Below are 14,355 nucleotides of genomic sequence, written 5' to 3' on the forward strand. Positions count from 1 at the left end.
AAATACAATTGGTTGTAGAAGTTTGGCCGGCTCTGAGAAACGTGAGCAGTTTATGAAAATTTCATTAAACTGCTCAATTTTCTCAGAGCTGGTCATACGACTACAACCAAATGTATTTTCTGTTGAAAGCGTACTCATTCGTCGTCGGAATGGCGGTCATACATTTTTGAAAAAAGATTCAGATGGAAAGATATCATCAAAAATGAAATATGAGGCACACAAATGTAGGCTACAATTTTAGCTAAGTACCGGTGCCTCTTAAGGGACCATTCATAAAGTGCGCACGTGGTGTGCGGCTATTTTTTGACCCCCTCCCCCCTTTTCGCACGCGTTTCTCCATATAAAAAGTCCCAATTTTAGACACCCCTCCCCCCTTAAGTGAATGGCCCCTAAGCGTATTAAGCTAGAATGGCAAGGTTGGAGCTGGTACGGAGTAGAATCGTAGAACAAATATTTCACGTATCGGGTGTTGTATAATAATCGGACCTTATGCGGAATTCGAGGTTTCGAGGGGCATTGGCTCAGAAAATATTATGAATTTTTTTTTGAATCGATGCATATAGATGCTTTTACATGTATGACGAACTTATCTAGTCGAAAGTTTTTCACGGTTCCCCTCAACCGAAATAAAGTTTTATTTTTGGGTACCCAAAAAATGAGTCTTGATATGGATGAAGGGACCCCTAAGGACTATTAAACAGGTTTCCTTCACTCCAGGTCTGCTGATCTCCCCATAGTAAAATTTTCAAAATTCGTTTTTTTTGAGGCATCTATGGTAGGTTTTTTTAATCTTTTTTAGCTTATATTAAGATCCCTGAGCTCAGAAACAGCTCAGTGAGTCCGTCAATGAATTTTATGGAAGAGAAAAATAATGCATTCATAGCCGCAACACTAATTTTTAAAATTTCGTCGATTCCGTTCTGCGACTCATAAATCGACTGCAAACCATTGACTAACATCTACAAACAAGTTCGGAATGTGGCTTAAACTAATCTACAGATGTCTAAACTTAAATACAAAGAAAGAAAATTTGCCAAAAAAATGTTTTGTGGTCGTTGCAGTATGTCAAACTTCGCCGATGCTGATTTTTCTTACTTTTTTCCCAAGAAAAGAACCTTCGAAAGTAAATAAAATGTTATGGGAGTGTTTAAATAAGCTGAATGGATCATGGACACTAAAACAAGAAACAGAATACGAGTCTAAAGATCACATTTCTAAGTTTAATCAATTAAACAAAGAAATTACATTTTCATGTAAATTTCAAATCATCCAGCAAAGAGTGAAATTATCTCGGATTATTCAAAAAACGGTTAGTAAAATATTCCTGGAGTTACCACATATTAAAGGGACTCATTTGAATTTGGCTTAACATAAAAATCAAAAAGATGGAGTGAGAGTCAGGGCCTATTTTAGGGGAATTTTTAAGGAATTTTGAGGAATTTTGGGAATTTCGGGAATTTTAAGAATTTCGGGAATTTTGAGGAATTTCGGGAATTTTTAGGAATTTTGATCTATAGAACTTGCACGAATTCATAAAAGTTCGCCGAAAACTCGAAGAAGACACTGTCCCAGGTGTTGGTGTGTATGATTCTTTGCGAGGTTTCGTGGTTTGAAGGTTGGGAATTGGAATATGTGGTTCTTTCCTATCTCATCATGGTGAGAATTTATGGCCGTTTAAAGGTAGTATATTTCATGATCAAATATATGTTTTCTTGGGTGTAGGGGAGTCGGGAGACACTGTGATGATGTGTGACGGTTCAAATAGAAGGTTTAGAGGGGGTGAATAAAAGGAAACAAAAAGTTCAGTAGTTGGTCAAATGGGACCGGTGAAAATGTGTGAAACTGGGTGAACAAGTTTTCTCGTGTGGGAGAGAGAAGGTAGTGTGCTTGCGTGTGTGGTGGCTTAGATGTGTGATGTGGAGGGTAGAATAAGATAAAAGAAAAGTTTTCATAGATCGTCCAGTTTGTTGCTATCCGATAGGTTAAATCGCTGAGCATACTCGAATTAAATTGATAGGTGGACTTCTCCGTGTTTCGACAAGATGTTTCCATCTACGATTTCGACGCAATCATCTCAGTTTTGGGCGTCAAAAAGGTAACTTTTGATATGTTATAGATACTACAATGTAGAATCGGACGCAGAGTGTTTTTGGTGGCTAAGTGAACTTAAAAATTAATTTTTGACATGTTTCTGAAAAATAAAATATAGCGGGGTCCTCGGGCGGTCCTGTTATAAAACAAACTACTTTTTCGCCCATATCTTTTAAAACACGAACTCAGTGACAGCAGTTGAGACAGAAAGTTATAGTGACAATTGAGTGTTAATAAGTTTGTTCAACTAGACTCGGGGTCGCATGTCCAAATGGGAGAGACCAATTAAATTTAACATGTTTTCGCCTTCTGTTACCACTCAATTAGATAACAATCGAACCATTGGAGCGCGAGAAAAGGTCATCGAACTCAGCGATTCTTGGGCTAGTCTTATGGGAGCTAATCTCGACCATATAGAATGTCTACAGTCAACTAATACAAGATCTACTATTGAAACTCAGTAGATGTGTCTTCGGCCACAGCCGGGAATGTTATGATTTATTGAGAACGAATGCACGGTATATAAAGGCGGTTTACAGGCTACTCGATGCGATTCAAATGATTGACATACTGCGATCACCACAGATACTTCCCCCTTGTGAAAGATTGAGACGTTCGGCTCGAAAATGTTGGGTAATGGATGTTTCTTGATTTTGTTTGTGGTTGCGTTGATTTGTTGTGATGTCAGCCTTTTCTCGATTGTGCCGTGAGTTGAGAGTTGCCAATTTTGTTTGTGGACAGGAACAGTGGTGGGATTCAATTCTCGATTCGAATGACTTGACGGAAAAATTTGGGTCTGTTTTCACAGTGGTAGATAGATCTAGAAACTTTGAAAACAGTTGGTTGACTTTGAAATTTTCTGTCTAATTAGATTGATAACAATCTAATGAGTATTGGTTCGAGAATGTGGTAGTCGAATTTTGAATCTGTTTAAATTTGGGATTAATTTTAAAACAGAGTGTGTCGAAAATGGTTAAATTTTGAACTTTATTTTGGATGGAGATCGATTTTCTCCATTGTTGGAAGAGAGGTTATGTTTCCAACTTAATTTGAAATTAATTCAGATCAAGTGATTCAAAACATTTGTAGGGTGATTTTGAATTTTATTTTTGTGCTGCCTTTTGTTTTGCAGGGATACGCACTGCACGAAATGTACTTCTTATGTATGGTATGGTGATACTTGTCTGTGGTAGCAGACTTTAGGCAGTATATTTGCTATGTACATTTCGACTGATATTATATATATGACTCATTGAACGGTTGTACTTTTGTACTATTCTACGGTCAATGAGTTTAAACCTATTGGCGCCGGTTTGGTGGTTTAATATCAGATTTTGTAATTTTAGGTCATTCGTGAACTTGAAATTGCTATGTGTTAATTTCAAGGGTGGTAAATTTATACACGATGACTTTTGATTTCGTTACGTTCTGTGATGTTAAGAACTTGTGAAACTAATTTACATGGAAAAAGGTTGTGTTATCGCACAGTGGATAACTCATTGGATCAATTTCCATGTATCAAGTATTTTCGATTACAACTTTAAGAAACAAAACATTTCAATCCTCGACACGCTTCGGTTTTGCTAAACGGTTCCGTCGTTTATGAGTAAATCATGAAAGATTATTCTCAAGACGGATAGGCGTAGAGCTTAATCTGCGAAACGCTGAGCCGGTTGATTGGAAATCGTTCTATAATTGTAATGAGGGAGTACTTGACTCTTTTGTGTTTGTCAGAAGAATTTTTAGGATATTTTTTCCGAAAAATTGTTTTAATTTTGAAAGGTTGAATTATTCGTTTAAACTTTTTAGGGTTTGTACGGAAAACGTGCAGACCTTATCTCCATCACAACGATGTCTCGCACCTGTCACAGCATTACCTGGTTGTACCGTAGTACGGGCGGAACGTACATCTCAATTTCGATAAATCGAAATTGGTGATGGTTTTATAGATAGGTTGTCACATTACGTTTTCCGTGAATAATTCACGAAAATGGTATTCTCTGATCAAACGATTTAGTTTCACTAAAGGTTGATTTATAATTTTTATGAAATTGGTTGTTTAACCATATTTCTAGGCCAAAAAATTTTATTTTTGGTTGACTGTAGTTCTCGTAACTAGATGGTAAAGTTACGGTGATATTGTCGACAACATTTTAGCCAAAATATTTGTGCTAAAACTAAGTCTTAAATCTAAATTTACTTTTTTGAGCTTAACTAGTAGTGTAACCTAGTTTTTATGCTTATAAGTAGAATTTGTTGCTAAATTTTGAAATGTTGTCGACTGAAGTATAGATGGTATTTACTTCGTCATTTTTATTATTTTTGGGATTAACGACTGTAGTGCTTTTAGCGCACTTTTTATTGTTAACAGTCCACTGAACGTTTGGACGTAACAGTGCAAATTAGTTAGACAATTTGTTAGAATTGTGCTAATTTGGTTTTAGTTATGAATTTCAGTGCTATTGCAAGCTGAAATTAACTATTAGACTTGGTTCAGAGGTATTACTACGTGAACGTTTGTCGGGGTCACCAATTATATGGGAGCTAATCTCGACCATATAGAATGTCTACAGTCAACTAATACAAGATCTACTATTGAAACTCAGTAGATGTGTCTTCGGCCACAGCCGGGAATGTTATGATTTATTGAGAACGAATGCACGGTATATAAAGGCGGTTTACAGGCTACTCGATGCGATTCAAATGATTGACATACTGCGATCACCACAGTCTAATGGATTCAAGGGCAGTCAAATAAGTGGCGCATTTTGTTTTTGCTGTTTTTCAGCAGGTCCACTCATACAAAGAAACGTGTTGGTACTTTTTATACAGGTTAAACAATCACACGTACCCGCGTGGTAGTGGTAAAACATAAAAGCTGTGTTTGTTGTATGAGTCGGCCAACTGAAAGCGACTGAAAATATTCACATAATTTTAAAATGATTTTTGAATGCACAACATTCTATGAGTTTTGTTCACACATATGTAAAGCGTAATTCATAAATGTTGTGGACAGTTACTCTGAGGCACTTTTGTTTGTGGCCCTCGCTCTGCTGGGTCTACAACTCACGAATATGCCTAAAATTAATAGTGCAAAAATAAGCACGTAAATAACTATTTCATGCAAAAGGGTGAAATTGAGGGAATTTGGAGATATTTCTCTGGTGCGTGGCCATCTACATGAAAAGTTGTGGACGTAAGAACAATAGAATCGCGTAACCACATATTCCAATTAATTGAAAACTATTATTGAAATTTCTTAAATCAATGGCGAAAGTACTAGCTTAATTTTGGAACTATCATTATACGACCGATTAGTACGAAGCCAGAGAACCGACTAAACTTTTATTTCTGTGCATTAAACTTTGTCCGGGCGTCTATACTTTCATAGGTATATAAATAATTCCATGTAATTTGTGACATTTCGAGATATCTTCACTAAATCTGCAGCGATTTCAATAAACTTTTTCCTGAAAGCTGTCGACAAGACGAGTATTTTGAGCCCCAAAGGTCATACAGGTAGGTAGGTCGTCTAAAATTCCAGTGAGATATGAGCATACATTTCTTGAGGGTCCGTCAATGTAAGAGTAGAAAGAAAATTTAAAAAAAATGAAAAAATCGCAATTGAAAGTAGTGATAGAAATTAGTGTTTTGATTCAAAATAACTTTAAAAAAATAGAGCTTCACGATAAAATATCCTCTGGTCGATATGGTGTGTTAATTAAGTCAAGTCGGTAAAAATGGCTTCTCATGACAAAAAATGATATTTTGGAATATTGAATCATCAGTTTATTTCCAAATCTTTTACAACCATTGTTTTACTAGTCATAATTAGTAATAAACGTATGTATCTAGGGCGATTGATTTTAGACAATCTCGCCAATTTCGAAAACTAATTTTGAATCAACACAAAAATTTCTGTACAGTAACTGCCTTTAATTGCGTATTTTTATTTAGGTCTTCCTGGAATTTTGGACGACCCATTACTTAATGGGGATCAAACGCGTCTTTTCAACAGCTTTCAAGGAAAAGCGTTTAGCGTGCAGATTTATTGAAGATAATCTCGAAATGCCACAATTGTGTAACGCAACTAGCAGCCTACTTCTTCGACCGCACAAACTGTAGAACTTCAGATTCTTGGCATGAAAGTACACTGTCTCCCGAGTTGAGGAAAAATAATAGGCTGATTTCTTACCGCAAAGTATAGCATACACAGTTCAGTTTATGCCTCAAAAATGACTAAATTTGTAACGCAACTAACTTTGGGCTTACCCATACAGATAGTGGATACGCGTAATACGGTGAAACATCCACTATTTTCTATCAGACAATCAATTTATGAACATTCTGAACATTTACAGTGGAGTACAATAACAGTAAAACCATTAGAAATTTTAAGGAATTTTGAGGAATTTCGGGAATTTTGAGGAATTTTGGGAATTTTGCGGAATTTTGGGAATTTTGAGGAATTTTAGGAATTTCTAGGAATTTTGGGAATTTCGGGAATTAATTCCCTAAAATAGGCCCTGGTGAGAGTACTTCCCGGTATACTAATATTACACTCTAGAGGTAATTAAGTAAATTTGTCAAAGGTTTACAAGGTTTTTTCAGTTTTATTGGTTCGAAGCAACATATTTAATTTGAATTTTAATGAAAGTTACCGAAATTCCTTCCATTTTAAGTTTCGAAGTTCGGCATACTAAAGAGTAAATACAATTTAGGAAAGTTTAATATAATTTATTTAATTGTGTGAGCGTTTGTGTTCGTTTGTATTTACTTCAAACGTCAAATTGCGACTTTTAAAACACTCCGATAACATTTTATTTACTTTCGAAGGTTCTTTTCTTGAGAAAAAATTAAGAAAAATCAGCATTGGCGAAGTTTGACATACTGCAACGACCACAAAACATTTTTTTGGCAAATTTTCTTTCTTTGTATTTAAGTTTAGACATCTGTAGATTAGTTTAAGCCACATTCCGAACTTGTTTGTAGATGTTAGTCAATGGTTTGCAGTCGATTTATGAGTCGCAGAACGGAATCGACGAAATTTAAAAAAAAATAGTGTTGCGGCTTTGAATAAATTATTTAAAAAAAAAGTCTCTTCCATAAAATTCATTGACGGACTCACTGAGCTGTTTATGAGGTCAGGGATCTTAATATAAGCTAAAAAAGATTGAAAACCTACCACAGATGCCTCAAAAAAACGAATTTTGAAAATTTTACTATGGGGAGATCAGCAGACCTGGAGTGAAGGAAACCTGTTTTATAGTCCTTAGGGGTCCCTTCATCCATATCAACACTCATTTTTTGGGTACCCAAAAATAAAACTTTATTTCGGTTGAGGGGAACCGTGTTTTGTAAAGTTTGTTTACATTTATGTTAGATATAGATAAGAGATAATATTATTGCTGTTATGTAATTCTCATGTTAGTCAATTATCAGCCTCTGATGATGATAGCTTAGCTATTGAAACCGGTTGGGAAAAATAAATAAAAATTTTAAGTGCAATTTAAAATAAACAAGAATAGTACCGGCTAACGCCTAGTGAGTCTTTTTTCTTTTTCTTTTTGAACCTCACCATCGTTTTTGAATCTCACCATCGTTTTTGAATCTAACCATCATTCCCAACCACCTATCCCTAATCGAAACTTTCCTAAAGACTAAATGTCACTACTTTCGAGCAATAAATTATGAAAATAGGTCGGGTCTCGCATTAAGTATAGATTAAGAGCATTAAGTATGATTTCTGTTTATTGCCAGCTTGGTATTTATTCAAGTACCACTTCGGTATTCAACTAGCAAATTTTCGATTTATAAATAAGCAAGCGAGCCGATTAATATCATCAGTCGGTGTGCAGCTTTCAAACATTAAACATCTCTACAACCTCCGTATGAGTTTGGCAGTCAACTACCACTTTGGTAGTCAACTACCACTTTGGTAGTCAACTACCACTTTGGTAGTCAACTACCACTTTGGTAGTCAACTACCAAATACTCGATTTACAAATAGACCAGCAGGCAGAATAATTTCATCAGTCGGTGTGCATCTTTCGAGGAAGAAACATCTTTGCTACTAAATATTTTGGGGGTCCAACTACCAACAACTACCAAACTTTCAAATTGCGATGTCTGCTATGAGCGATCGGTTACCAGATAACAAATAATAATTTAAAATAATAATTGATTTGCCTGGTGTTGGTTTGCTCATAGTAGCATTGCAATTTACCAACGTGGTAGTCAACTACCAAATATTTGAGTTATAAAAAGGCAAGCAGGCAGAATAATTTCGTCATTCGGTGCGTAGCTCTCAAATGGTAAACATCTTTGCTGCAAAATATTTTGGGGGTCCAACTACCAACAACTACCAAACTTTCAAATTGCTATATCTGCTATGAGCGATTGGTTACCAGATAACAAATAATAATTGATTTGCCTGGTGTTGGTTTGTTCATAGTAGCATTGCAATTTTAACTTTTATCAATCACATTTTATTTGTGACACAGACGGACGGACGGACGGACGGACGGACGGACGGACAGACGGACAGACGGACGGACGGACGGACGGACAGACGGACGGACGGACAGACGGACGGACGGACGGACGGACAGATGAAGTGCCCACAATAGGTCTTTTTTTCCTATGGAAAAAAGACCTAAAAAAGAGTTTTAATTGGCTCAGCCCCCTTTAAGTTTGACTCAATTGCACGGTGTACCGCGAACCTCTTTGGGACGTACATTTTGTATAACAATCGACGGTACGGCGCAGTGGTTACGTAGTAGTTGTAATGTGTTTAGTAGCTACAACGATGTACACATTCAATGACTAGACTAGTGTGACATAACTCAAACAAGGTACATTTAGGGGAGATATCAATTAAGCACCTAACATTCTTCAGATAGTAGTAAGTCACGTTAAGTCGGAGGTCCAGACTGAACTTGTTATTGGCTGTAAAAACCTGTTAGTAAGGTCTCTAACATAAAACAAAAACACATCATGAGAAGGGACTTACGCTTCTGAACAAATATTTGAACTTTTATATATGGAACAGATGCTAGGTCTGAGAGGAAAACCGCCTCATCTGAAACCCTCTTGTACCGTGTGCTGTCCAACACTGGAATGTTTTTCATCTTGTTTTTCCTCTCGACCTAACCTGGCACAATTAATACCGCATTTATCGAGCTGTTAAAGAATTTTCTAGGAAACTTATAAACCATCCGTACATCTAAGTGAATATATACTGCCTCGTAACTATACACTGCACGCCCTACTATTTACTACACTTTCAACTGAATAATTCAAATTTCAAAATCGACTTAGTTGTTCCCGCAAAATAATTATTTCATTTCGAAACGCTGTCAGAAAGAATGCAGTCGCTCCACCACCAATGCATATTATGACAGCGGAGATATTTCCATTCATGCAATTAATTAATCTGAAAATTCAAAATAAGCCCATCCCGATCCAATATGAACCGATTTGAGTATGCACCAGCACAATTTCGTGAAGACGAAGACTTTGTGAGCAAGGACAAAAGTGTGAAGCTGTACGATGGAGATGAAAAGGTAAATATCGGAAACAAAAACCTTGGATAATTCGATCGATCGTACAAATGTAAATATTTTTCCTAGACATCGTACGAGGATGGTGAGGTAATTTTGACGACTCATCGACTGTTTTGGGGTCGTCCTGGTGAAATAAGTCGAGGTATGACTGTATTGTGCCTTCAATTGAAATACGTTCAAAGCATCGACGAGGAAACGGCAAGCTCATTCGTATTCGGCCGAAAGAAACGAACTATTTTACATTTGTCTCTGCCAGAGAGAGATAAAACGCCAGGTCCAAGTAATAGTAGCTCCGCTAATTTCATTAAACTGTCCGGAAGGAATGGCATGGACGAAGAGTTTGTAAAATCGTTGAAAGAAACAGTAAGCGCAAAGGTATGGCAAACTGCCGTAAGCAACCAAACCGCCTCTGCAGCCAATACTAAAGTGCCTAGGATAAAATTGCGGACTGGAATTGTCGGCATCGAAAGAAATTTGCAAGAGAAACAAAAGCAAACTGATGACAGCATACAACTGGCGTTCCAGGACTTGAACAAACTGATGAAAATGGCAAAAGAAATGGTGGGTCTGTCAGCACTGATCAGCACTAAAATTCGCGAAAGGCAGGGCGACATTTCAGAAGACGAAACGGTTCGCTTCAAATCGTACCTGATGAGTTTGGGCATCGACGATCCGGTCACTAGGGACGGCTATCAGAGCAATTCGGAATACTATACGAATCTGTCCCGGCAAATCTGCCAGATTATGTTGGATCCGATCACTGAAGCCGGCGGAATGATGAGCTTGGCTGATGTGTATTGTCGGGTGAACAGAGCCCGTGGCTTGGAATTGCTGTCCCCGGAAGATCTTTTGAATGCATGCAAAGTAATGAGTGGACCCGTAAAATTGAGGCAGTTTCCCAGTGGCGCCATGGTTTTGCAACTTGAAAGTCACGATGAAGAGGCGGTGGCTGTCGCTACCACTGAAATTGTCGAGGAGAAGAAATCGATGTCCGTTGAGGAGTTAGCTAGAATCTTAAGCATTTCAATGATTTTAGCCCAAGAACGACTGTTGATCGCTGAAAGAGCCGGGAATTTGTGTCGTGACGAATCCATGGAAGGCTTAAGATTCTATCCGAATTTGTTTTTGAAGAATCAATAGAAAATTGCCATATTGCTAATCACTCAAATGGTTTTTATTCCACAATTTCGTACATGGTTGGTTGGCTCAGCACAACTTGGCTGTCGATTGTCGCATTTGGTAGTTGCTTCTCATGTTTCCGTGTTTCATGTTTGCGGAGTGAACTGTGCGACGTATATTTTTTATCACAACCCTTGCAGTGGTACGGCTGGCAAAAGAATGGAAAGAAAAATTGTGAAAAATTTCTCCCGGTTGAACAAACAATAATGGTCAGGTTATGGCCTTATCTATCGCAATACGTTAACATAGCGTTAGAGGACGCCTTAGTTTGGCCTTACCTTAGACTTTGTATGTGTTCTCATGTGCGACGTTACGTCGGTAGCCCTTTTAAACCGTTTGTCGCACATGCTGCACGGATAATTCCGGTCCTCAAAATGGATCCGTCGATGCCTGGCTAAGTCACCAGACTTCCGAAAGCCCCTGGAGCATATCTCGCAGATGTACGGCTTCGAATTCTCATGGATTCGCATGTGTATGGATAAGTGGGATCGTCGTGTGAACAATGAGTTGCAAATATCGCAAGAAAAGTTCTTGATGCCAGTGTGCGTAACCTTATGTTGATCTAAAACCGTTTTTCGCGTAAACACTCGGCCACATTCATCGCATTGATGTTTTGTTTCCTTTCTCACTCGTTTCCGCGGCATCACATACAGCGTTGTCTCCTCCACAACATTGTCCATCTCGATCAGGTCGGTGCTGCTGTTCTGGTCCGACGCAACCTCCGTATAAGTCTCTTCGATCACATCGTCCAATGCGATGAAACCTCTTTCGTACATGTCGCTGACATTGGAGTTGTCGCTGTCGTGCCCGTATTGATCATCAACTTCGATAGTTTGCTCGATCATGTCGATGCTGTCTTTATCGTCGAGCTGCTCCATTTTCATTGCAGCTGTCAGTGTCGTTGACAGTGTCGTCTGAGATATTTCAATTTTCTTCCGGAATTTGTAGAATAGAACCAACTTGGACGCACATTCCATGCAGATTTTCTTTGGTAAGCAGTCGTTGGATATGACCTGAAATCCGGTGGATCGTATGAATGTGTCGGTATCGTATTTTCTTTACTTATATACCTGAACGTCAGCCAATTGATGTAAAACATCCAAATACATGATGGAGTCCTGATACGGACTGTAAAGTGGAATGTCCTGTTCTGGCGCTAAGAATGTTTCAAATGTTTCAATGTGAAATTTTGTGTATGTTTCCGAATCTAAACGAACCTAAACACAGCCGACAAGACAATTTAAGTCTTTCGGTTTCACTGACAGCGATGTCTGTACCTTCAATTGTCTGAATATTCATTTTCGATTCTTTTTTGTTTGTACCACAACTCTCAAACATGAAAAATAATAAATATTTTTGTGATGAGCTCGATAAGCTTGACTTTGACAATGGCTTAACACTTTTTGAGTGGCTGCACTACTGTCATCTGATACTATAAACTAAAAAGAACGTAGCCAATTACTCTTGTATGTGTGGTGGTGACGATTACAGTTGTTACAGTGTTTCATTACGAACCTACCTTCCTTAGTTCGCCTGCCTAAGTGTGAGTACATCTGTATATTTATCATGGAATCAACAATAACATCAAGTTCACTATTCGATGCTGATTTCGATAAAAGCCAAGTAAATTATCGACATTGTCGGCAAAATACTGAGCGTTTCAAAGTATCACGATCATTATCAACACATTTCAATTACAGCTTCCACCGATCGACCAAAAGCGGTTAGTGACTTTTATTAATCATTTTCTTATCGACACAACGAAGTTTCTTAATTCATTCCTTGTCAATTGTGAGAACAAATTCGTTACATTGGAAAGTCGATTGCAGAAAATTAACTCCGAATTGACTATCATCGAATCGAAGGTTTTCCAAGGTGAACTCGTAAGTATAATTGATGAGTACATCGTCACTTCGAGCCATTAATTATACGAAGAGAGCCTCAAACACAATCTATTCGATTAGAAAAATGCGGTGCCTGTAGACGATCCAGAAACCGAAAATCAGACACAGGATACTGTCGATCAGAAAAGTGTCAGCGACTCAGACAATTCCAATCAAAATACGTCAACAGAAGATGACAAGGCCGTACAAGAAACGTCAACATCCAGTCCTGCAACGTCAGAGGAGACTGGAGTTCGAGTTTGTGAAGACGCTCGGTACGATAAATACTTCAAGATGAAACAGTTTGGTGTGCCAGCCGAAGCTGTTAAGTTGAAAATGTCTGCAGAGGGTTTGGATCCGTCATTGTTGGAGTAAGTGTAGAGGAATGAGGTTGTAATTCGGAAAGATTTGTTAATGTTTTGGTCATGTATTCATGTAGTCAACCGAATCGTATACTTGAAGACGGCGTCAAGAAAACCGTGGTCTTGGAAGACGAATAAAAGTCTTGTTCGTTCCTTCAGCAAATCATGAATAAATTCACCGTCGATTAAGTCGATTAAGTTTAAAGATTTTATTTTACTGAAATTGTTAGCTAGGCCCAGGCCAATAAAATTTTGTAATTTCGATTCGCATTTTTGCTAACGACCATCGTCATCCAGAACTGTTGAGCCAACGGTAGATAGTTGGGGTATTCATGATAAAAGCATGTTGGTCTATGAAATTGATCAGCGAACGAAACATTGTCGAAATCGCTAATTCACGGATCAGATCGACATTAGCTTTTCGTGAACCTGATTTAGTATGATGCACCAGATCTGATCCGATCTGAAACTTGAAATATCACATTTTGAACCTGCACTGATAAAAAAATTTCGTCAACATACATCCAGTATCACAGTGGGGCTGAACAACTTTTTTTCGACAAGTCAATGTACATGAAATTTTATTCATGATTATGAAAGGACGTCACCTCACGATTACTTTAAGCCCAAATTTAAAATATTTTATCGGGAGAGTTTCCAGAAAAATTTGTTTTCTTCCATAGCTGTATCTGTATCTGTACTTCGATGAGCTCTGGTGGGCGTCTATCTTCTCGTTCCAGCCTACGTCCATTATTTCGTCATAGGCTGATCTGTAACCATTCAAAATATACCAAATTTGTCATAGGTTCCTAAAAAAATACAACTTCATACAGCTTCATTTCTGCCTTACTTCGGATATGTATATTCCAACGTCTGGCAAGTATATCGTACATGTTCGACGTACAAACATACGAGTGACAAGAATAGTCACGAGCAGTACGTATGACTATACGTCGGACATGTATGATATACATGTCAGACGTTGGATATACATGTCAGACGTTGGAATATACATATCCGACGTAAGGCAGAAATGAAGCTGTCTGCCAGCCATTTCATACATACTGGACGTAAATTTTTTTATCAGTGTGCAATCAGTTTATCAGGTTAAGGAATCAGGTTTGAAAAATTACAGGTCAGGTCAATACTGACATGTTCCAAGTATTACAAAGAGAAAATAGAATGGGAAAAGGCGCAAAAAATCTGTCGATTCCTGTTGTTTTCTGGAGTAGAGAGCTCTTGCATTAAATTGTTACTCCACCTAAATTGCCAGAG

General features: G+C 37.8%; 3 protein-coding genes across 3 annotated transcripts; 2 read left to right on the top strand and 1 right to left on the bottom strand.

The window, feature by feature from the left end:
* The first annotated feature begins 9,486 nt into the window (after window positions 1-9,486).
* Window positions 9,487-10,818, top strand: LOC119074805 (vacuolar protein-sorting-associated protein 36). Its single transcript, XM_037181089.1, has 2 exons — window positions 9,487-9,656; window positions 9,723-10,818. Exons 1-2 carry the CDS (start codon window positions 9,561-9,563, stop codon window positions 10,794-10,796), a joined length of 1,170 nt encoding a protein of 389 aa, XP_037036984.1. The 5' UTR covers window positions 9,487-9,560; the 3' UTR covers window positions 10,797-10,818.
* LOC119074806 (zinc finger protein 383-like) lies at window positions 10,809-12,236 on the bottom strand. Its single transcript, XM_037181090.1, has 4 exons — window positions 12,053-12,236; window positions 11,906-11,991; window positions 11,114-11,848; window positions 10,809-10,983 (listed from the first exon to the last, which is right to left on the bottom strand). Exons 1-4 carry the CDS (start codon window positions 12,171-12,173, stop codon window positions 10,831-10,833), a joined length of 1,095 nt encoding a protein of 364 aa, XP_037036985.1. The 5' UTR covers window positions 12,174-12,236; the 3' UTR covers window positions 10,809-10,830.
* A 111-nt stretch (window positions 12,237-12,347) lies between these two features.
* On the top strand, window positions 12,348-13,337 carry LOC119074807 (WASH complex subunit 3). Its single transcript, XM_037181091.1, has 4 exons — window positions 12,348-12,458; window positions 12,536-12,718; window positions 12,800-13,089; window positions 13,158-13,337. The coding sequence occupies exons 1-4, from the start codon at window positions 12,402-12,404 to the stop codon at window positions 13,216-13,218; spliced, it is 591 nt and encodes a 196-aa protein (XP_037036986.1). The 5' UTR covers window positions 12,348-12,401; the 3' UTR covers window positions 13,219-13,337.
* Window positions 13,338-14,355: the final 1,018 nt, after the last annotated feature.

Source organism: Bradysia coprophila, unplaced genomic scaffold (genome assembly GCF_014529535.1).
Source record: "Bradysia coprophila strain Holo2 unplaced genomic scaffold, BU_Bcop_v1 contig_151, whole genome shotgun sequence".
In the NCBI taxonomy this organism is placed as follows: domain Eukaryota; kingdom Metazoa; phylum Arthropoda; class Insecta; order Diptera; family Sciaridae; genus Bradysia; species Bradysia coprophila.

Excerpts from the sequence above, each read along its gene's own strand:
- LOC119074805 (XM_037181089.1), top strand. The coding sequence starts at position 9,561 with ATGAACCGATTTGAGTATGCACCAGCACAATTTCGTGAAGACGAAGAC. Across the intron at positions 9,657-9,722 it reads TGTACGATGGAGATGAAAAG|ACATCGTACGAGGATGGTGA; the intron begins GTAAATATCGGA and ends TATTTTTCCTAG.
- LOC119074806 (XM_037181090.1), bottom strand. The coding sequence starts at position 12,173 with ATGTTTGAGAGTTGTGGTACAAACAAAAAAGAATCGAAAATGAATATT. Across the intron at positions 11,992-12,052 it reads GTCTTGTCGGCTGTGTTTAG|CGCCAGAACAGGACATTCCA; the intron begins GTTCGTTTAGAT and ends AAACATTCTTAG. Across the intron at positions 10,984-11,113 it reads GAACACATACAAAGTCTAAG|CCGTACCACTGCAAGGGTTG; the intron begins GTAAGGCCAAAC and ends TTCTTTTGCCAG.
- LOC119074807 (XM_037181091.1), top strand. The coding sequence starts at position 12,402 with ATGGAATCAACAATAACATCAAGTTCACTATTCGATGCTGATTTCGAT. Across the intron at positions 12,459-12,535 it reads CTGATTTCGATAAAAGCCAA|CTTCCACCGATCGACCAAAA; the intron begins GTAAATTATCGA and ends TTTCAATTACAG. Across the intron at positions 12,719-12,799 it reads AGGTTTTCCAAGGTGAACTC|AAAAATGCGGTGCCTGTAGA; the intron begins GTAAGTATAATT and ends CTATTCGATTAG.